General features: G+C 45.6%; 1 protein-coding gene and 1 long non-coding RNA gene across 3 annotated transcripts; one reads left to right on the top strand and one right to left on the bottom strand.

Annotated features, from left to right (window-relative positions):
• Nucleotides 1-13,270: 13,270 nt before the first annotated feature.
• Nucleotides 13,271-18,766, top strand: dnaja3b (DnaJ heat shock protein family (Hsp40) member A3b). 2 transcript variants are annotated; one of them, XM_010872727.5, is made up of 12 exons: nucleotides 13,282-13,567; nucleotides 14,099-14,235; nucleotides 14,537-14,620; nucleotides 14,856-15,071; nucleotides 15,278-15,430; nucleotides 15,655-15,802; nucleotides 15,904-15,968; nucleotides 16,126-16,254; nucleotides 16,431-16,546; nucleotides 16,632-16,729; nucleotides 16,819-16,954; nucleotides 18,223-18,766. In XM_010872727.5, exons 1-11 carry the CDS (start codon nucleotides 13,366-13,368, stop codon nucleotides 16,938-16,940), a joined length of 1,470 nt encoding a protein of 489 aa, XP_010871029.2. In that variant the 5' UTR covers nucleotides 13,282-13,365; the 3' UTR covers nucleotides 16,941-16,954; nucleotides 18,223-18,766. The 2 variants fall into 2 exon arrangements, with proteins under 2 accessions (XP_034150399.1, XP_010871029.2); XM_034294508.1 differs by lacking the exon at nucleotides 16,819-16,954 and having other exon boundaries at nucleotides 13,271-13,567.
• Nucleotides 18,764-22,021, bottom strand: LOC105012101. Its single transcript, XR_828131.4, has 3 exons — nucleotides 21,917-22,021; nucleotides 19,172-19,256; nucleotides 18,764-19,039 (listed from the first exon to the last, which is right to left on the bottom strand). It is a non-coding gene; the product is annotated as an uncharacterized LOC105012101 (long non-coding RNA).
• Nucleotides 22,022-22,384: the final 363 nt, after the last annotated feature.

Consider the following 22,384-nt stretch of genomic DNA (forward strand, 5'->3'; position numbering starts at 1 on the left):
TCTAATTTTCAGAGATACTGAATTTGGGATTTTCATTAGTTGTCAGTTATAATCATCACAATTAAATGAAATAAACATTTGAAATATATCAGCCTGTGTGTAATGAATAAATATAATATACAAGTTTCACTTTTTGAATGGAATTACTGACATGAATCAACTTTTTGATGATATTCTAATTTTATGACCAGCACCTGTATACATGAATCACATCCAGAGGTCGAAGCATGGGCTGGGTTGGCAATAAGGTCCATTAGTCACTCTGAGCCATTTGGATGACATGACACTTGAGAGAGCATAAAAGCTCCAAGAAAGTTAGGAGGTGATTAAAGCATATACATACATGCTGTTTGCTGTTGTTGTGAAAATGATTTTGACCTGGTGAGAGATACTATAGCACCGTCATTAACTACTTACAAAGTTCTGACCCGGGTTTGAGCTTTTCACTGGTGGAATTACACACGCTTGAGTAATGAATCTCGCTGAGGAGGAAATCAAGTTTTTTCTGGAGATTGAAGGAGGATGAGGAGGGCAGATGAAAGCCAGGGAGGGGTAGGCATGCATAAACGGACACCGGAGCGAGAGACTGTCTTTTCTGGCACCGCGTTGACTCAGACAGAGCCTCAAAACATTAGGCTCGTTTAGTGAAGGGACACAACAGAACTCTTCACGGAGTATGAATGAATGGACAAACAGAACTCTTCACAGAGTTTGAATGGATGAACTAATAGAAAAGGTCTAAGTGTTCTCCGGGGCCAAATTCTTAGAGGCTGACATGCTGATCACTAGCCTGGGGTGTATTGTCAAACACACGTGCGTGCGTGTTCACGAGCTTAGATGCACACCACACACACACACGCACTGGAGTGACACCACGCATCCTTCCTAGGCACAACGTGGCTATTTTGTGGTAACTTCAAACAATGCCTGTTCACGACGATGCCATCACCCCCTTTAAAATGACATTTCAAACATTTGAGAAAATTAACAGCAATCAAACTGTTGAATCAAGCAACACCTTGTCTCCCTTTCCTGTAATCAGTGGAGATAGAGATACAGAGATAGATAGAGATACAATGGCTTGATCTTGATATTTTTCTAATAGAAGAGAAGTGAACAACAGGTCCAATCTTTTAATTTGACAATTTTCCTTTAGTTTGTTATTTTCCCTTGACAAGAATAATCTATCAACCTCAACAATAATGTCCACTGATCTTAATCCACTTGACTATGAAATTGTTCTGCTTTGAGAAACCTGCTCAAATTAAAGTCACAGCGTCGGTGTGCTTATCTCAACCTGCATCTGCTACTGATCGAGTCACCAAAGGTTCTTGTGAGGATCATGCTTCACTGAAGTCTCACAAAAGCGAGCCAAATGGACCCACAGTCCTCCGCTCAATAGCCACCCGTAAACCCTCTCCCTCTCCTCTGACAACGCACAGGACTAAAGAGAAGGCAGGAGAAAGAAGAAAGACATCTATCTTCTCTTTGTCAATCTCCCCAACTTGAAACAGAAAAGGGGAGGAAGAAAGTGGAGGTCAGAACAGCACAACCTTCCAGTGGCAGGATCTTGTCTGCGTAGATGAATGTCCGTTACTTGCACACATCAGATAAAGTAAAGCTCTGTTACTCAGACAACGAAGGAAGGCACAAGAGGCGATACCTCAAAAAAGATTCCGGGAAGGTACTGAGAAATGTCATTCTTTTCATCCATTTCCACATCAGGTCTCTCCTCTTAAACTTTGGCCTTCGGCTGCGACCCCTGACCTCTGGTTTTGTCCGCCAGTCCGGTGCCAGCTTGCCCTGCGTACAGGGACGAGATTCCACCCAGGCGCTTTCACACACGGGGGGTCAAGGGAGGAGGAGAGGGGCATCTTACCCAAACAAAGGGAGAGGACACCAATCATTGCCCTGTCAGCAAACACCGCCCCCGCCACCAACACACGCACACACACACACAAACGTGGCCACACGTGCACACCAACCAGCAGCCTCCTCTGCGTGCCCTGAAGGCGAGCCCATGCAGCCCACAGACTTTATTGCAGTCTCTGTTATGTCTCTGTGTCTTAATCTTCATAGGCTTAGGGAGACATGAAAGACACTTTGCTGCTCCCACACACGCACACACACGCGCGCGCACACACGCAGCGTGCGAGCTCACGCACACACCAGGGCCTTTAGGGGAGACAGGAAAGATAGACAGTAGTCCTCTCTTCACTTCGGCTCGCTGCTGTTTGATCCTATAGCCTCTCCATCGACAGGAGGGGTTGAGCGGGGGGGACGGGGCGGAGGGGTGGAGAAAGGCGGAGGGGGGGGGGGGGGGGACTTTTCGAACAAAGAAGAGGAGCACAGCGGCTTTAACAATGTGAAAACGTAAACAAGGCTTGACGTTTGATGGTGACTGTGTTCCGTTTTGAAGCTGAGGCGTCTTGTGGATGGACGTTCTTTGTTGTCATGATGTGTGTTGATGAAAGACCAGGACACACACAGAAGGGCTCGGAAAATAAAGGATGGAGCAACGTTGGGGAAACCTTGTCTGATATTATGAACATGTGGCTGTGTATACAAATTATTATAATAAAAACTTAGGGTTAGGTTCAGGAGTTTATTGATACGTACGATCAATGTTGATTATGGGTATGGACCTAGAGTAACTTTAAATGAAGATAAAGAAATCAGATGTCATAGCTGTCTGTCCCTTCTTATCTCTGTATACATATTTTTTTGGGCAACAGTTAATAGCATCATTTGGCCATATAGCGATGTCGTATTTCATGGACAGAAGTGGAAAAGACAAAATAATATAGAAGAGAAATTAACACTCTTGTGTTCTGTCAGGAACTAAACAGCGCTGTTTTAGCTGGTAGCCGCTACATTGAGAAAAAGGTTTCTGTGACTGAGATGCATATCTCACGGTGTGTGCGCGTGTGAGTGTTGGCACTACATAAGAACAACGCCAGGCCATGTTAACGCCCGGTTCACGTTACGAGAAGATCAATGTGCGTTTAGTCGTTATTTCTACTAGTCTGAGGTGACTGGGAGGGATCTGGCGTTTTGGCAAAGCTACCGGAGCTGCTGTAGCGATGCCATGATTCCTGGCCACGCGCCTCCGTGCCGGGACCTGAAGCTCTAGACAGATGTGTCTCTGGGACCCAAGCCATCGAAACGGTGTGTCCTCCTTCATCTTCTTCATCTTCCTCCCCACTATCGCTCTTAACTCTGGGCCCCTCCGTTGGCCACCCTGATTATCTGCGTTTGGTAGTTGTTTTGTGGTAGTCCCACTTTCACACAGAAGAATATTTATTCACGTGTTTCTATGGGAGATGCACTTTTTGGATATCACAAAAGAGGAAAGTGGAAGGGGCTAAAATAAAAATGTTGTATGCTGTTTGTATGCTGTTGTTTTCGTTACAAATTCTACAAATATGTTTAATACTAACATGGCTGATGTAATGAATTAATAATTTTCCCTGGTTTAGAAACCCATAGGGATGTTAGCCTCATTGCAGCTAATCAACTGTCAACATGCAACATTAACATTTGCTTCACCATGCAGTCAAGAGACTACATCTTAAACCTTGTCTTAAACTGTACCTTGAACTTAATCTTGAACTGTATCTTAAACTTTGCCTTAAACTGTACCTTGAACTTTATCTTAAACTGTATCTTAAAATTTGCCTTAAACTGTATCTTGAACTTTATCTTAAACAGTATCTTAAAATTTGCCTTAAACTGTATCTTGAACTTTATCTTAAACGGTCTCTTAAAATGGCGCCACAACTAAGCCACATCTCCACTCCACTACAGAGTTCAGCTCCAGGAACCTGTTGCAGCTTGTAACCTTTAAAGGATCCTCCAAGAGCCCTTCAATTACCTGAGGTGCAAAGATGCACTAAGCACTAAGATACAGTCAAATGCTAAATGATTTGCACTCTCAATAAAATTCATGAACTTTACCAAGTACTAGTGCATTTTACCAAAGACCTGCTTTCCTCTGCCAGGTGGTTGGAACTTGGGAGTGAGTGGATCAGCCAGCAAGACAATAATCCAAAGAATAAGCCCAGACATGAAAATTATGTGGTTTGAAGGGCAGAGGAAGAGGAGGTGTAGAAGTCCATCTACAATCTTCTCCAAAGTCAAATTGCCAACCCTTACACACCTATCAATCACTGTGCCAACTCTTACATACACACCAATCTATCACCACGCCAACGATTACATACACACCAAATCTATCACCATGCCAACCCTTACATACACACCAATCTCTCACCACGCCAACGATTACATAAAGACCAATCAATCACCATGCCAACCCTTACATACACAACAATCTATCACCACGCCAACGATTACATACACACCAGTCTTTCACCATGCCAACCTTTACAGACACACCAGTCTGTCACAGTGCCAACCCTTTCATACACACCAATCTATCACCATGCCAACCATTACACAGACACCCACCTGTCAATTCATCCCTTTGGGGTCACCATGCCAACTTTAACAACTGTGTCCATTGTAAGGAACATGGCAGGGGGTCGGCAACATGAAATGCAGAGATATACTAGCTCCCCCTAGGAAGTGTCCCAAATGGGATCCTGTGTCCTATACAGTGCACAGCGTTTGACCGGAGTCGTGATTGAAAGTGTCGCACCACACAGGCGATATGGTGTCATTTGGGACGCGGCTCTGTGGTCATTACACAAGACAAGGGTCAATGGACTTAAACAGAAGTGGCATGACTCTACCATGCTTTTACAGCTTCATCTGTGGACAGAACTCTTCACCTGAGGTATTATTCTGCCAAGTTCTGTGTTTTGGCAGTACTACTGAACCCCACCGACACACACACACACACACACACACACACACGCACACAGCTGTAATGGCTTATGTCGCCATTTGGTATGTGAAGTGCTTGAGAAGAGACAAGAAACTGTCCGACCTGTCAAGAACTGTGGTCCTTACCTCCCCAGGCAAAGAAAACAATGTGAAAGCTTTTCCAGGTCCCCTGGGAAGAGAGAAAGAGAAAAGAGGTGGACGTTAAAAGAGGTGGAGGACAAGACAGGACGTCAGCTAATTCTTCTGTTCTTCGTATTTCTTGGCCAATGAGGTTCAAAAGTCACCGAGGAGAAGACTCGAGGAGAGTGAACATGAATATGTGTCTGTATGCTTTGTCCAGTCATGGGTCATCCAGTAAATAACATTCTGAGGGGTGGATCATGTTGAATATGTGTAAAGTAAAACAAATGAACAATAAAAATAATTTTCTCAAAGATTTGGCAGACGTGAAAACTCTTCTGTGGTAGTATAAATATGAGTACTAAAAGTCGGCTTATAAGGCACTCTAAAGTTAAACTGATGTAAATCTCCTTGAACACTTCATGGCGTTCCGCTTTCTGGGTCACGGAGGAAAAAGGCCAGAGGAAAGAATTTAGAATGGACATTTACAGAATGAGAATCAATAGCACAGGCTGACCTGTAACTGGAGAGTAGCTGCCGGTAGGCCACATAGCTGAACGACCACTCCAGGGAATGGACGGGCTGGGCCGGGAGGTGAGGGGGCTGGGGCCCCAGGCTTTACCTGGGCTTTGAGTCTGGAGTCAAGGGAGGTCCATCAGGGTCTTTGTGTTAGAGGAGATGGAGAGATACGGGACAAACTTCCTGGGAACTGGTGGTTAGATTTGTGTGGGAGAGGACTGGTTTTACAAATTAGAGGGTGGTAGTCGTTGACCCCTCCATCTTGATAAAACTGGTGACTCACGGTACTAAAGGAAGCGGTTTCGACCAATCAGAGCCCGAGATTTGCCTCTAACGCCTGATCAGATAGAGGATATTTTCTTGGCTATGTTTGAAGGACCTCCGCCCCTCTATCATACGGAAAGCGCTCTTGCTCTGATTGGGTAATTAATAAGGAAACACATATATTTAAACAACCAACAGAGCTCAGGCTCCGTTGACGCCAGTCTACATCGCACTCATCCAAAATTCCTTTTATAGGGCGTTTTTAGCTGGACGATAATGAACACTGAATATCCCAAAGATGGAGTGGTTTTCCAGAGCGTTCCCAGACGGGCTCATTCACTCCAGGTACCGCCTGCGCGTCCGGTGGGATAACAAGCAGAACGGACCCACCGGCTGGGAATAAATGGGGATGTTTAGGAAGAGATTGTTTTGGGAAAACCGGTCCTTTCCTGGGTTATTCGTTGGAGGGTGGGTGGTCTGCGTTGGGACTCTTCTGGATCCTTCTGGTCCCACACACACACACACACACGCACACACACACACACACACACACACACCCTTGTTCCTAATTTTAATTGCTATGGGGGATTGTATCCGCATAGCTACTTTAAAGGCTCCGGATTTGTGGATTTTTATCGTAATGTGAAAACGTTCCCTGGTGAAAACCCTTTTGGCAAACCACAGAACATTTGACTCTGTTTCTAAATAGAGAACAGGCCCGAGTGAAATACGCTTTGAACAATCAACCCCGCGAGACGCAAGAATGTCAAGTCTGAAAGTTGAGATGGCGAGGGGGACGAGAGAGTACGGTGAGAATGCGGAGGGAGATACGGAGAGAGAAGGACAGTGACGGAGAGAGGACCAATAAAGACAGACAGAGAGGTGGAGTGGGAGTGGGAGGGAGTTAGAAAAAGATGGAAGGAGAAAGATGGGGGGGACAGAAAGAGAGGCAGGGGGAAGAAAACAGAAGTGATAAAGGCTGTTAGGTGAAAAATAACCTGACCATTCCATTGTCTTGAATGGGGAGTCGAAAGGAGAGACACTTGGAGGACAAAGGTTAAAGCTGCATAGCTGAAGACACTTGCTCTAGATTCTAATCCCCCACACAGCCCCCCCCCCCTCCCTGCCAAAAAACGTCCCTTAATCTAACCTGAAGCAGTAATAGCCATCACCTTCTGGCCCAAGCCAGATACACACATCTCTGTATAATTACCTATTCAGGGGTTTCCTTTCAGTCCACTGAAGCCTTTCATTGAGGTCAGTTTGTGCTTCTTTAAAGCTGTTGTAGCGCTGCTGTAAAACGCCTTGCCTGAGGACCTGGTCGGCCCGTCAAGGAGTCGACAACCTGACCCAAGGGGATGACCCGACCCTGGATCCCCGGTTCCTCACCATCTACAGTATCTCCGCCTCCCTGAATGACCCTTGACCTAAGGGGCAGAATATATCAGGGGTTCAGTGGGGTCAACCTCATGATCCAGGTGAGCTGTTTCTACTGTGTGTGGTATGCCCGGATGTGTTTGGTTTGTGTCTGTGTGTGTGTTTGGTCAAGTGTGTGTGTGTGTGTGTGTCTCTTTCTCTCTCTCTCTCTCTCTCTCTCTCTCAAACAACACTAACAGTACAGACTAGAACCATGTACCTATAAATAAAGCACTATTAAAATACATTTAGGGTTACACATTTTATAACACTGGAAGACATTTTCAGTACAGGAAATCTTCAGATACATTATTAGGCCATTTCCAGTACCATTACATTTTAATGTATCAGGGTTTTTTCTCAGTTTCCCAACCAACTCGCTCCATGTTAGTTTTGCGGACAGCGTGGTATTTAAATGAAGCGTGGAGAAAGGCCGTCTTTGTGTGGCCGCGTTGTGTCACCTCATCTACAGAGTCAACAGTGAAGGTTCTCCTGGGCCCCGGCGGTTCCGCAGTGGCGGCCCTGATTGGGGTGGCTGCCATGGGCCTGGCCATAACTGAGCTTGTGGTCCTTTTGAGCCATGCTGTAACTGAGCTTGTGGTCCTTTTGGTTCTCCTCCTAGCATCTATGTGCGTGTGTCTGAGTGTGTGTGTTTGGGTGTGTACATAAAACGCTGCGTGCGTGTGTGTGTTCTTGCCTCTGCATACTTTATTCTTTGACGCAAGCACAGTCACAAGCACTGAATATACACAGTATCTCTCAAAAGGGAGTACACCCCTCACATTTTTGTAAATATTTATATTTTTTATTATACACTGAAGAAATGACACTTTGCTACAATGTAAAGTAGTGAGTATACAGCTTGTATAATAGTAAACATTTTCTGTCCCCTCAAAATAACACAACACACAGCCATTAATGTCTAAACCGCTGGCAACAAAAGTGAGTACACCCCTAAGTGAAAATGTCCAAATTGGGCCCAAAGTGTCAATATTTTGTATGGCCACCATAATTTTCCAGCACTGCCTCTTGGGCATGGAGTTCATCAGAGCTTCACAGGTTGCCACTGGAGTCCTCTTCCACTCCTCCGTGATGACATTATGGAGCTGGTGGATGTTAGAGACCTTGCGCTCCTCCACCTTCCTTTTTTCAGATCCTCAGAGAGTTATTTGCCATGAGGTGCCATGTTGAACTTCCAGTGACCAGTATGAGGGAGGGTGAGAGTGATGACACCAAATTTAACACACCTGCTCCCCATTCACACCTGAGACTCTGCAACACTAATGAGTCACATGACACCGGCTGTGTGTTGAATTATTTTGAGGGGACAGCAAATTTACACTGTTATAGAAGCGGTACACTCACTACATTGTAGCAAAGTGTCATTTCCTCATTGTTGTCAGATGAAAAGATTTACTCAAATATTTACAAAAATGTGAGGGGTGTACTCAGTTTTGTGAGATACTATATATCCATTAGATTCCTACTTAATCTGTTGGTCGTCGCCGCAGAAAGACGTACGCAGAACTTAGCTTCAGCTCGCTGAAGTACCCATCCGCTCTAAACACTGGCCTTGGATCTGAGGGCATAGCACCACCTATAGGATAACATTGACATGACAGAATGAGTGAAAAAGCAGCCGACTGTGAAAAAGGTTTAGCTATCAACACACACACACGCACACACACACAGCCTGCCTCCAAAATGTCTCCCTACTCCCCATATTATGCCCTACATTTCACCAGAGCCCATCAGAAGTAGTTCACTAGGAAATATGGTGGCATTCGGGACCAGGTGAAGGGATCAGTGTGACAGTGCTGAGGGAGGAGAACAGCCTGGGGCTTCCATTTCAGCCGCCTGCTTAGCGACGCTCAACAATGTTTTAAATCTTACCAAAACACACCGCACCGGACACATTTTAGCGTGAAATGAAACGGTTGAATTGAACGAAACAAAAACACGCCCATAGGTCTGATCAAAGTCCTTTCACTGCCGTATTTATTTTCACACACCAGTCCCACCTTATCCAGTGTTTTCACATGACCACCTACATATGATGTCATCCACTTTTTTTTTTTAACCAGAGGGCTATGAAAACAGAGCAAGAGTGAATGTGTGAGGTGATCAAAAGGTCAATGTAGCAGGACACTTGGCTGGGAACAGAGATTACACATTGTTGGACTGAAAAAGATTACACATTGTTGGACTGAAGTGGATTGGAGAAAAGTAAAAAAAAAAAAAAAAAAAAGAAGAGAGAGAATAGGAGGACCGGACCGAGATAGGGGGAAACAGGATTGGAAGAAGAGGAGAAGGATGAAAGGAAAAGCAAAGAGACTTCAAACCAAACGTGTGGACTCCATGTCTCAATGTCTGTCACAATGTGTGTGAGAGCCAGGTTATGACACTCCCTGTTGACCTCTCCCTTGTGACCTTTTCAGTTCATACAAGCAGAAGAAACAAGAAAGAGTAGAAAGACAGACAGATTGGAAACGATAATAGAGGGGAGAGTGAGAAGGGGGCGTAAGAGATCGAAGGGAGAGGGATGGAGGAGTGGGGCTGATAGAAAGGCTGATTTACTATAATCCAGTCACTCTTCAGGCTCACACTTGTTTTCAAACGCAGCACACATACCAGGGCATAACTAGGCACAGAGAATATTCAATTCAAAGAAATCTTTCTAAAGTTTATCAATAGCCTCCAAAGGAATTCAGGCACGCAGCCTAACAACACCCACCCCCCCCCCCTCCCCCCAACGCCCACAGCCTCCTGCAACCATCTAGCGTAGCAGTGAACAGATGCCACGCAAACACACACACACACTACGCAGAGAGCTGGGCAGCCCCAGGGCAAAGCCTTAGCATCCGTCAGCAGCTAACAGGTCTGTGTTGAGGGGGCAGAGCGTCACACACACACACACGCGCGCAAACACACACATGCATACACACACACACAGGTCCACGTTTGCACATTAACACACCGACACCACACACTACCCTTCTGCTATGGAGATGACAGGGCTGTTATTGAGACAGTCCTAGTTGTTTTTGACTCTGCGTTTCTAACCATGTTTAGATCCATTCATTCACAGCACCAGGACTCCACAGCTGTGTGGTTGACAGGGGGGGGGCTAAAGGTGGAAAATCATTGTAAATCCATCCCTTATAGATGAACTGACAAATGGGAACGGCTGTTCTAATCGTTACTTTTCTCCAGGACGGATTGAAGGAGGAATCTGTGGCTGAAGAGGTCTTTGGGGATGTGGATGTTTGGGTGAAGTCGAGATGGAGCATGTCTTTGACCAAAGGAAAACTCTTGTTACCAAACCACTTCTTTGATGCATTAATTAGCACATGCCGCAACAAAACGTGTAGCAAAGCAATTTTTTTTTTGCCTTTTTTGTTTTTACCTGACTAATCTTTGCCACACAGAAGTAAACTCTTCTGTAATTTGGTCAGCCGCCCACAGTGAATGCTACTGAACAAGTCAAACATGGTACTTCCAGTTTGGTTATTTTTTGTCCCTAATGAATGCTCTCCAGGTCACACGCGTGCTTACCATACCAAACCACGGTATAGCCCTTCATTTAAGCTGCATAGAGCAATCACCAGTGTTTTCCAATGTAATTAAAAGACCCTGAGGTCATAAATAACTGGGATGCCCTCTGTCACAAAGAGAGTGACGTATTGGCGTTTATTGCTGTCATTCACCCCCCCCCCCCCCCCCCCCCCTAAATAAACACACACCCGTCACAATCAACAGTCATCCGTCAGGGCTGAGGGAACATTTGGGGCCGAACCTCTTTACGTAGCCACCGCTTTGAACTCCACTGACCGGTTCTTTACGACATCTTGGCAGGGCGGGATGGCGAGCGTAGGGTCGGGAGGGAAGGTGATGGAGGGACACCCCAGCAGGTCTGGCCCCCCAACTCAGTTCCCAGTTCCCAAGCCCACGGGTTCACTCACAAACAGGAACACAGGGTTAGTGAGAAACGGAAACAGATCCAAACCAAACAAATCAGATACCCTAAAGAGAGCAAAAGAGAGTGTTTAAAACAACCCAACATTCTGCTTCCAAGACAAAGACAATTGGTGGGGCTGGTGTTAGGAGAGCCGCTCGGTGCGATCAGGAGATCAGCCTGTTCAGTGTCATATTCACATCGCTGCGTGGCAAATGCCAGAAGCTTCCTGAAAACACATTCCACCGGAGAGGCACAGCTGAGATGCTATTTTGCAGGTTGCCTTGGAGATGGTGAGAAATGGCAGGAGTTGAGGGAGGGAGAAAGAGGGTGTGGAAAGGAGTTAGAGGAAGGGGGTGGGGGAAGGAGTCTAACTTTCATCTCTTGTCACGTCACAAAGTGAAATCTGCTCAACAGCTCCTCGGTTTCACTGACATAACGGCACATTCTTCAGGATCTTTCTGTGTTCTGTAAGTCATTTCTCATGTCAACACAGAGCTCTTCTCCATGGCTGAAATGGAGAAGCACACAAATACATATACGCACACAAACATACACACACACACACATATATATTTATATATATATATATTATTTATTCTTTTTTGCAAGCCACAATTCCAACAAACGTGCACATATGCAAGGTACAAATAATCAAAAGGCAAAAACAAGAATACTGGTCATCGTGTGAACGTCCCAGAGTATTCAAACTGGGCCAGATTTTCTTCCCCTTTCTTTCTTCTGGGAGAAACAACCCAAAGGATGGCCCTATGCAATCCTTCTGTCCTTCTGTCAATATCAATCTCAACTGGCAAGTCATTTTAATAGCCACCTATGGTGCTGTAGCAGTAAATCTTATAACCGCACAAAACATTATCTGACCTGGTCTTGAACTTTCACTACAGGTGTGGCACTTGAAACTCTCATTTATATTATCTCTGGGTGTGTGTGTGAGTGCGCGTCCGTCTTTGTGTGTGTGCCCTTGTGTTGACCTTTGACCGCTTACCCTTGGACACAAAGGCAATGTCAATTCCAGGCAGTCAAATTCATGGTGAGATCAGATTGGATTTAATGTTTTTGGTGTTGTCCAGGTGATGAGACGTCATGAGAGGTCATGATGCTGCTTTGTATCCATTTGTCTGTTGTCGGTTGACTAAGTTCAGCAACACAGAAACAATGGATTTGTGGTATTCATAGGTCAAGTATCTTGGTTAAATAAACCAACATAGCCCTGTAATTTCCAATGGCTAGTGGAGCTGAATGGGTAGAAACAACAGTAAGATAGAAGGTTGGCGGAGATGAGCTAGAGACATCGAATTGTTGTTGCAAAATTAGCTCGTTCTTGCATGTTTCTGTTAACGCCAATTCTGAAAAGCTCAAGTGCAATTACTAAATTTCACCCGTATTTCTTCAAAAGAACTCAATTAATTTTAACTATGCTAAGCAGTGAAGTGTACTTGTTAAGTCTATTCTACTTTTTGAGATCAGTTGTTTCATCGTTTAGAACATCGTCATTACGCCATATTCATAACCCGGTGCTTGAAATCCGTTGGGCTGTCTGACGGTGTCAAATGCAATTGACGGGGAGTGATTTTAAGTGGCATAGTAGGGCCCCCTACTGTTCAAGAGGAGAGGTGTCACAAGTGGCATACTGGCGCCACCCACTGTTCAGGACGAGAGGTGTTTGAGTGAATGATGTCAGGATCTCCTTCTCTGTTAACCAACCTGCTAATCCTAAAAAAAAAAAAAAACGCTTTTCTTTGTCTTTAAGAAAAATGCTTTTATTTGCTACAATATCAGGTATCGAGAGTGAACGTCTGCAGATGCTCTAACTCAAGTTAGATCGAAAACAAGGCCGGCAAAGGGAGATGTCTATCATTGTGTACCGGAATAATCAGACATTTAACCCTAATTGCTAGCAGTCAATTTATAGGTGAAATACGTGCTGAATCCGTTTTTTTTTCAATGGGAATCTATGGAATTAGCCGTGTGCATTATAACGTATAACTGTCAATTCCTCATTTAAATAAATATAGATACATGCAAAGAATAACAACTCAAATAAAAACACGTTGACGTTCCTGATTGTTTTAGTAAAGATGCCAATGTTTATGAAAATAATCCAATATTCTTAGTGCTTGTGTTTATTTAACCGTGCTTACTACGTCAGACATTTCCCTTGACCTTGACGTATTCATACCGCACATGCGCAGTGTACCGCCGGTCTCGGCGGTGACATAAAGATGGCGTCGTCCGTGGCTGTTCGCACAGCACGTTTGCTCATCTCTGCGGTTCCTCTTAGGCACCGTAGTGTTTGGTCGCGTCTTGCCTCAGCGACACATGTGGAGGCCTGTGCCACGGCGCTATTGGGGACACATCGGTGCAGGATAGCGGGCAATCCCAGCTGTTTGAGACCTGGAAATGCCGTGACATTGAGATTCACAGGTGGGAGGGAGCAGAATGTTTGGTGTTGTTGTAACTAAACTAAACTAGATAGTCGAACTAAATTCTATAAAAATCGATGACATTGTGGAATTTCTTGTTTCATGCCACAATCTGGCTTCAGAGTCTTGCCACAGCTACAACATCAATATAAAATGCAGATTCTGGATGTACATGACGCAACTGCCTGGACATATTTCACTAACCAGTGCCTGAATTGGTAGTTAACCGCTAGCTAGTCCGTATAGTTTGCACAGTTGACTTCCCAATGAATGCTTCTTATCTCAATTGTCTAGTTAGCTGGCTAGTTACCTATGTCTCTGACGCATGCCGTGTTGAAATTCAATAGGGCCTTCTCCGTTTGTTGAGGCAGGAATAAACAGGAAGGGACCTTCCCATTTGAAACTTTGCTGGACAAAATGTTTTTTTCTTTTGGTTAAACGTGTTAACCCCCTAGACTGTTAAAGACTAACCCAGGGTGTTATGCTGGTTACTCCTTGGGCGCAAGTCTTATCTTCCCCTTTCATTCCAAAGGACCAAGGTCCCTTCATGCGGTCAGTCATCACTCCTTTCACACTAGCTGCCGTTCGACTAACAAGCAGGACTTGTATGATGTTCTCGGGGTGCCTCGCACAGCCACTCAGAAGGAGATCAAGAAAGCTTACTATCAGGTGAGCTTGTTGTTTAGGAGACCCCTAAGTGTTTTACTGTGGCTCTATTGCTGATATTTTAGCTAAATGATAGCATGGGAGTTTTGTCAAAAAACTTAAAAATTCACCCAGAGGTAAACAACAAAACCGGCATCTTGTTGGTCTGATTTTGTCATACCGTCTTGTCTCATACCGTCTTGTCTCATACCGTCTTGTCTCATACTGTCTTGTCTCATACTGTCTTGTCTCATACTGTCTTGTCTCATACCGTCTTGTCTCATACCGTCTGTGATTTTGTTATGCCTTGACTATCCCACTGCAGATGGCTAAGAAGTACCATCCAGATACCAACCAGGAAGACCCAAAGGCGAAGGAGAAGTTTGCCAAGCTGGCCGAAGCCTACGAGGTACAGCACAGACAAACCTTCAAAGCAACATACTCACTCCTGTCGTGGCCTACTGTTCCCATGATGCCCCGGGGGTCCAGCGTACAGCAGCGCAAATTGCCACCTCATGGGCCCAGTTGGATGGGTGGATAGTTGGGAAGGGGCGTCTTGTTACCTATATCACCTTTTTGCCCTGTGATTGTCTCTGGTAGGTCATGGACCTGTGACCGAGGTCGTCTGTTGTGTTCCTCCCCAGGTGCTGGGTGACGAGGTGAAGAGGAAACAGTATGACACGTACGGGGCGGCAGGCTTCGACCCCAGTCAGGCGGGAGGGGGGTCAGGTGGGCAGCAGTACTGGCGGGCCGGGGGGACCAGCGTGAACCCCGAGGAAATGTTCAGAAAGATCTTTGGCGAGTTCGCTGGAACGCAGGGGTTTGGAGACTTCAACAGCATGTTTGAACAGAGGCCCGAGGTATAACATTTTATAACAGCTTTATAAATCTTTAGGCACATAACAGGGTTATAAAAGGTTTCACATCTATTTTATAATTAGACTGTGAAAAGGATTTTGCAGAAATAGATTCTAGACTTAAGAATGCTTATTGTCTTTAATAGTTACTCGTCTCCTATTCAATCAGTCACTTGTATTCCTCTCTTTATTTGTTATCCCCCTGTCAGTTTGTGATGGAGCTGACGTTTAACCAGGCGGCCAAGGGGGTGAACAAAGAGTTGACGGTGAACCTGGAGGACGTGTGTCCGCGGTGCGACGGTAAGGGGAGTGAGCCCGGAACCAAGGTCCAGCACTGCCATTACTGCAGTGGTACCGGCATGGTGAGTGACCGACACACATACTGTAGCTCATTCCCCTGTTTTGGCAGAACAAATGAATCCTGTTGGAGATTGTTGCTTCCACTTGTTCTTTGTTCTTCTGATGTTTCCGATTATGGAGATCTGTTTAGCCGCAGCGTGTGTTTCTCTGATAGCCTTTAGCGATATGATCTTTCTGTTTAACGTAGCGTACATTTCGCTGAGTGTCTCGATGCTGCCCCCTGCAGGAGTCGATAAACACTGGGCCTTTCATGATGCGCTCCACTTGTCGTCGCTGTGGTGGGAGGGGCTCCATCATGACCACGCCCTGTGTGATGTGCCGAGGCTCGGGACAGACCAAACAGAGGCAGACCGTCACGGTGCCGGTACCTGCAGGTAAAGGGGGGTGACCATTAGTCAATTCTTTTTTTATTTATTTTTTTGAGTTTCATTCTGAAAGATTGTTAAACATTGTGGTCTGATGGGTTGTTTTGAAGGTGTGGACAATGGACAGACTGTACGAATGCCCGTGGGGAAGAAGGAAGTCTACATAACATTTAGAGTAAGCGTGGACAGCTGCTTATCTATCCATCCGAAGTCATTTAGACATTCTGGAAAATTATCAGGAACAATGAGAAGAGAGAAATGTCTGACTATTTCACACTTTTTGCACTTCACTGTTATGGTGGTGGTTCTGATGACCGGTTCCCCCCCCACAGGTCCAGAAAAGTCCTGTGTTCAGAAGGGACGGTGTAGACATCCACTCTGATGTCCTCATCTCCGTTGCCCAGGCTATTCTGGGGGGTTCTGCCCAGGTCCAGGGATTACACAGTACCATAGATATACAGGTCAGAGAGGGAGTTAAAGAAATGATTTCCTTCTGTTTCTTATTTTAAAAGAATACTGTGACAAATTCTGCAATGTTCTTTTTGAGTAGATACAGTATAATATTGTAAACCCCCAAAAATTGTGAACACATCTGGCAACGTTTATCTTTTACTACCGCCCTGTGTTTTGGTCACAGATCCCCCCGGGTTGCCAGGCGGACCAGAAGATCCGTCTGCAGGGAAAGGGGATTCGGAGAATGAACAGCTATAGCTACGGAGATCACCATGTTCACATCAAGATCAGAGTTCCCAAGTAAGACATATATATACACACACGCACAATACTTTTCCCCACATCGTAATTCGATTGAAACAAACAAAACGTCTTCTCCCCGTAGGAAGTTAACCAATCGACAGCGCTCCCTAATCCTGAAGTATGCTGAGGAGGAGGCTGAGGTGGAGGGGACTGTTAATGGTGTCACTGCTACTGACAAAGGTAGGCTGGTTGTAACATGCGCACGCACACCCTTAACAAGGCTGTTATCCAGTTCTATTTTAGCTGATGCAGTACCTGTTTGTGTCCAGCTGGGGACAGGAGTGGTCAACGGTTTGAGTCTGGGGCGGGGCAGGGCAGGCCAGAGGATGGGCAGGAGAAGAAGGAAGAGGCGGAGGGCATCCTTTCCAAAATAAAGAAAATCTTTAGCTGATAGCCACGCCCCAGGTAGGACTCCTGAACTCCACCTGAACCTGTCTTGTCATTAGCTGTGCAATGTCTATGGTCTGAGTACAGCTGTAAAACCCACATGCATTTCTAACATGCAGATGAACACATTTATGCTGTGTGGCTGTCCTGTTGGGGTTTTCTATAGTGTGGAGAGAACAAACCTCTTACTTTTCAGCATTAAAACCAGTGGTAAAAATGTAGGCGAGTGTTTTGTCCTGGAGGTGCTTCAAAACACAGAGACCGTTCAAAACAGACTCTGGGACTGTTACAGACAGATGGATCCAAAATGTTTCTAACCACTGTACATCAAAACATGTTAGGAAAAAAAATGAGGAAACTACAGCCAAATTAGAATAAGTTAAGAAAATATTGCTTGTTTTATTGGAGGAAGTCTACCTATGGGCATAATGTATATAAAATGGTTTCCTCAACATGTCAGTGGTCAGGTTTTGTTCAGACTACCTACTGCAGTTCATGGTTAAATTCCTGACTGCATCCTCACTGTGGAGTTTAAGGTGGAAGATGTAGTGTGTAGTGCAACAGGAACTGGCCCCTGGCCTCCCCTTGGTTTTGACCTGAATTGACATGTCCATTTCATTTAAAGTTTAGCTATATAACCTAGTGTCTGCCTCATGTTAGAGAGATGAATATAGAATATACTGACCAACCCTGTCATCAAGGCCAGTTACTATTGTTTTCTGCTGAATGTAACCACATGATGTGGAAGTTGAGCTATACATATGTAATTCTGGCTCAGCTGACGGGAGTTGTGACTCTATAGTAGCAACACTCCGTCAGCCTTTCATTTTGAACCACTTGTTGGTCTTAAACCCATGCTGTGGGCAGAAACCAGAAGGTCGCTTGTTTGAGCACCCATAATCCTAACTGGATAGAAGCCTCTATACCAGGGGTTCTCAACTGTTACGAGGGCCGGAGCCTGCTGGTTTTCTGTTCTACCTCATCGTTAATTGGACCCACCTGGTGTCTCAGGTCTAAATAAGTCCCTGATTAGGGGGTTGCAATGAAATAATGGAGTGGAACTGGCTTGGAGGGCCAGAGTTGAGTTTGAGGGATCTATGCCAAATGACTTGCATTTGTTTTCATTTGGGTCACTTGCCGTCCGCTCTGGTAAAAATGATACTGTGAGAAAATTCTGGGAGGTAATGGAACCGTCAAATTTGACACTTACATAATGTTCATCTTGTTGTATTATCTGTTTGTATGAAGTGCTTGCTTGAGCCAGCCATCTTTGATTCTGTCAACAGACAAGTGAACAGAAAAAATAGTTTTGGAAGAAGGCCCACTGCTTTCCCTCTCATTACCCTGCTACCTTGAAGATGGATGAACTCCAATCAGAAAGGGGGAGACGGGTTTTGGATGAGTGGATTAGAAGTCCATTAAGTCCCAAAACCGACCACAAATAAAGCCAAGCCCGGCCACGCACTGACTGCAGAGATGGTGTTGGGTTGAGTAACGAAGGACTCATTTTACCTGGGAGGAATTCAAAATGGACTCTAGCAAGTGCAAGGAAGAGGAGAGAAGGAAAAGGGAAGATTTTAGCTTAACAATGTGTGTTGCTGATACACTGTTTCTGGGCATATTTTCCAGTGCCTGGATGAAGCTGAAGCACTCTGGAACATGTGAAAGGTAACAATGGTCTAGTCTACATATTATTTATCTGGGAGACCCCATTGGCATCACCTTGTAGGGGTCCCATACATGTTGATGCAATTGTTTTCCTTGTACTGTCATGTGTGATGGAAAACCGGCTGAATAACCAATAGGTTTAATTAAAGAGAATTACAATAATAATTTCTTATTTTATTCTTACAGTCTTCGGACAACAATCATGGTTCAGACGACTGGTACAAGGGCCATTACTTTGAAATCATGACCATTACTACATAGATGAATGACACAATGAACATTAGTTCTTGAATGTTATTTAATTACAATGTGTGCAATAAGCAAGGTGTCCTTGTGCTGTAGCGCCACCAGGCTGTACTCCAGAGACACGTGACACAGTGGACCGACCAATCACACCTGTAGGGTTGGTGGAGTATGTCAACTTCTCCACTCTCACTGTAGCAAAACATAGGAGGATAGGGCGTTGCATTAGAATGTGCTCTAACAGGAAAAGTACGGATAAAATGTAGTCTGAAATGGTTTTGTGAATAAATGTTTGGTAAGGACAGGTTTATATTGTGTTCTTACTGAGTGGACGATGGATTGGGTTACTATGGACTCTGCGCCGGCAGCCCTGGACAACGGATGACTGACCTAATTCGGCCATGTCACCCTACAAGAGAGAGATGCATGACAGACGGGTCCTGAATCAGGTGTAATGCGCTAACTTTGATACAACATTGGTCTCATTTCTCCTGTTTTACCGGAAGACTACCCTGTTTTTTTGTGGTCACAGCCTGGGACTTGTAACACAGGCATGGTAAAGAAGTGGGATTTTGGTCTGAGTATAAGGAGAATACATAGTTAAATCATATTACTAGAGAAGACATGGAATTCATCCAGGTTTAATGTTTTTTCAAATGAACAGGAAAAAGTATGGGTCATTCAATGAAATTATTACTTGCCAGTTTATGATAATTCAACAACAGAAGTAATAGAGAAATCAAATTGTGTGTTTGATAGTCAAATATTAGTATTGTTTCCATACATTTTCATAGTGTACAGGAGTCATGGCATTTTCCAAGCAAGTACTGAATATCCATTGCCATGCTCATCAAATGTATGCCGCTCCTCCCTGAGATGAGTGGTTGTTATGGTGACTGAAAGATATTAGACAGTCCAGAGACCCTCTGCTAACCCTCCAGTTCTCCTGTCTGTCTGTCCGCCCTCACCCTCCAATTCTCCTGTCTGTCCGTCTGCCCTCACCCTCCAGTTCTCCTGTCTGTCTGTCCGCCCTCACCCTCCAGTTCTCCTGTCTGTCTGTCCGTCTGCCCTCACCCTCCAGTTCTCCTGTCTGTCTGTCCGTCTGCCCTCACCCTCCAGTTCTCCTGTCTGTCTGTCCGTCTGCCCTCACCCTCCAGTTCTCCTGTCTGTCTGTCCGTCTGCCCTCACCCTCCAGTTCTCCTGTCTGTCTGTCCGTCTGCCCTCACCCTCCAGTTCTCCTGTCTGTCTGTCCGTCTGCCCTCACCCTCCAGTTCTCCTGTCTGTCTGTCCGTCTGCCCTCACCCTCCAGTTCTCCTGTCTGTCTGTCCGTCTGCCCTCACCCTCCAGTTCTCCTGTCTGTCTGTCCGTCTGCCCTCACCCTCCAGTTCTCCTGTCTGTCTGTCCGTCTGCCCTCACCCTCCAGTTCTCCTGTCTGTCTGTCCGTCTGCCCTCACCCTCCAGTTCTCCTGTCTGTCTGTCCGTCTGCCCTCACCCTCCAGTTCTCCTGTCTGTCTGTCCGTCTGCCCTCACCCTCCAGTTCTCCTGTCTGTCTGTCCGTCTGCCCTCACCCTCCAGTTCTCCTGTCTGTCTGTCCGTCTGCCCTCACCCTCCAGTTCTCCTGTCTGTCTGTCCGTCTGCCCTCACCCTCCAGTTCTCCTGTCTGTCTGTCCGTCTGCCCTCACCCTCCAGTTCTCCTGTCTGTCTGTCCGTCTGCCCTCACCCTCCAGTTCTCCTGTCTGTCTGTCCGTCTGCCCTCACCCTCCAGTTCTCCTGTCTGTCTGTCCGTCTGCCCTCACCCTCCAGTTCTCCTGTCTGTCTGTCCGTCTGCCCTCACCCTCCAGTTCTCCTGTCTGTCTGTCCGTCTGCCCTCACCCTCCAGTTCTCCTGTCTGTCTGTCCGTCTGCCCTCACCCTCCAGTTCTCCTGTCTGTCTGTCCGTCTGCCCTCACCCTCCAGTTCTCCTGTCTGTCTGTCCGTCTGCCCTCACCCTCCAGTTCTCCTGTCTGTCTGTCCGTCTGCCCTCACCCTCCAGTTCTCCTGTCTGTCTGTCCGTCTGCCCTCACCCTCCAGTTCTCCTGTCTGTCTGTCCGTCTGCCCTCACCCTCCAGTTCTCCTGTCTGTCTGTCCGTCTGCCCTCACCCTCCAGTTCTCCTGTCTGTCTGTCCGTCTGCCCTCACCCTCCAGTTCTCCTGTCTGTCTGTCCGTCTGCCCTCACCCTCCAGTTCTCCTGTCTGTCTGTCCGTCTGCCCTCACCCTCCAGTTCTCCTGTCTGTCTGTCCGTCTGCCCTCACCCTCCAGTTCTCCTGTCTGTCTGTCTGCCCTCACCCTCCAGTTCTCCTGTCTGTCTGTCTGTCTGCCCTCACCCTCCAGTTCTCCTGTCTGTCTGTCTGTCTGCCCTCACCCTCCAGTTCTCCTGTCTGTCTGCCTGCCCTCACCCTCCAGTTCTCCTGTCTGTCTGTCTGTCTGCCCTCACCCTCCAGTTCTCCTGTCTGTCTGCCCTCACCCTCTAGTTCTCCTGTCTGTCTGCCCTCACCCTCCAGTTTTCCAGCTGTCTGACTAATCGTGGCTAGTGACGAATTTCGCTAGCCGGCACTGGTCGTTAACCAATTAGAAAAGATGTCTGTTCCTCCTGTCCGCGGTATCCCTGAGACCACTTCCTATCATACAATCTTACCTAAAACCAACACGGAGGAAAAATCATTGTGTCCGAATTTCCAAAGATATATGTTCGAAAGTAAAGAAAGCAGTATGGGTAAAGCGGTGGCCGAGGCTATCGGAGTAGGCTACCTGGTGGGTTTTATAAAGACGATCAATGCACATCTATCTAATACGTTGTCATCTAATAAATTATTGTACTACTACACTGTAGCTATTTTCACAACCTATAAAACAGTTAGGATTAATTTGACAACTTTTCAGGAAATAAATGATCCCATTATGGGCGTAACTATCGGGGCAGCAGGTGCGGTTGAACTAGCTAACTTAAATAGCAAGGCAAAAATGTACTTCTAACAAAACAACAAACGTCTAGTAGACTACTGCTCAGGCAACATATATAATCATTACTTACACTTTATTACTCTTCAATCCAGGGTCTAGTATTAATTTTTAGAGACCAGCGTTTTATATCTGCGTCATTAGCGTTTAGTATCGGCGTCTTTGTGAAAGAAACAATTCCGGGTCACGAAAATGAGGAAAATGTCAAAATAAGAGACCCACATATTACTTGAAAAGTGACATAAATTGAATTATTCATTGTTTAAGTAATCTTACCTCTCAAAACATTGACAGCAATAGATATTTGATCATATTTAAGAGACATTTCAATAAAAAGTCGGTATTAAAACAAGGGCATAATTCAGACAAATGCCAATGACTAAATATGGAATACATATTGCCTCGTAGCTCATGAACTATTGAATATTTCACAGAGAAATCAATGTAAGAAATGTTCAGGAGAGTGTGTAGAGTAAGACAAATCTGTCTAATCATGGGGAATGGTGTGATATATCTAGCAACACAATATATCTAGCACACC

The sequence above is a fragment of the Esox lucius genome, chromosome 9, assembly GCF_011004845.1.
Source record: "Esox lucius isolate fEsoLuc1 chromosome 9, fEsoLuc1.pri, whole genome shotgun sequence".
NCBI classification, from domain to species: domain Eukaryota; kingdom Metazoa; phylum Chordata; class Actinopteri; order Esociformes; family Esocidae; genus Esox; species Esox lucius.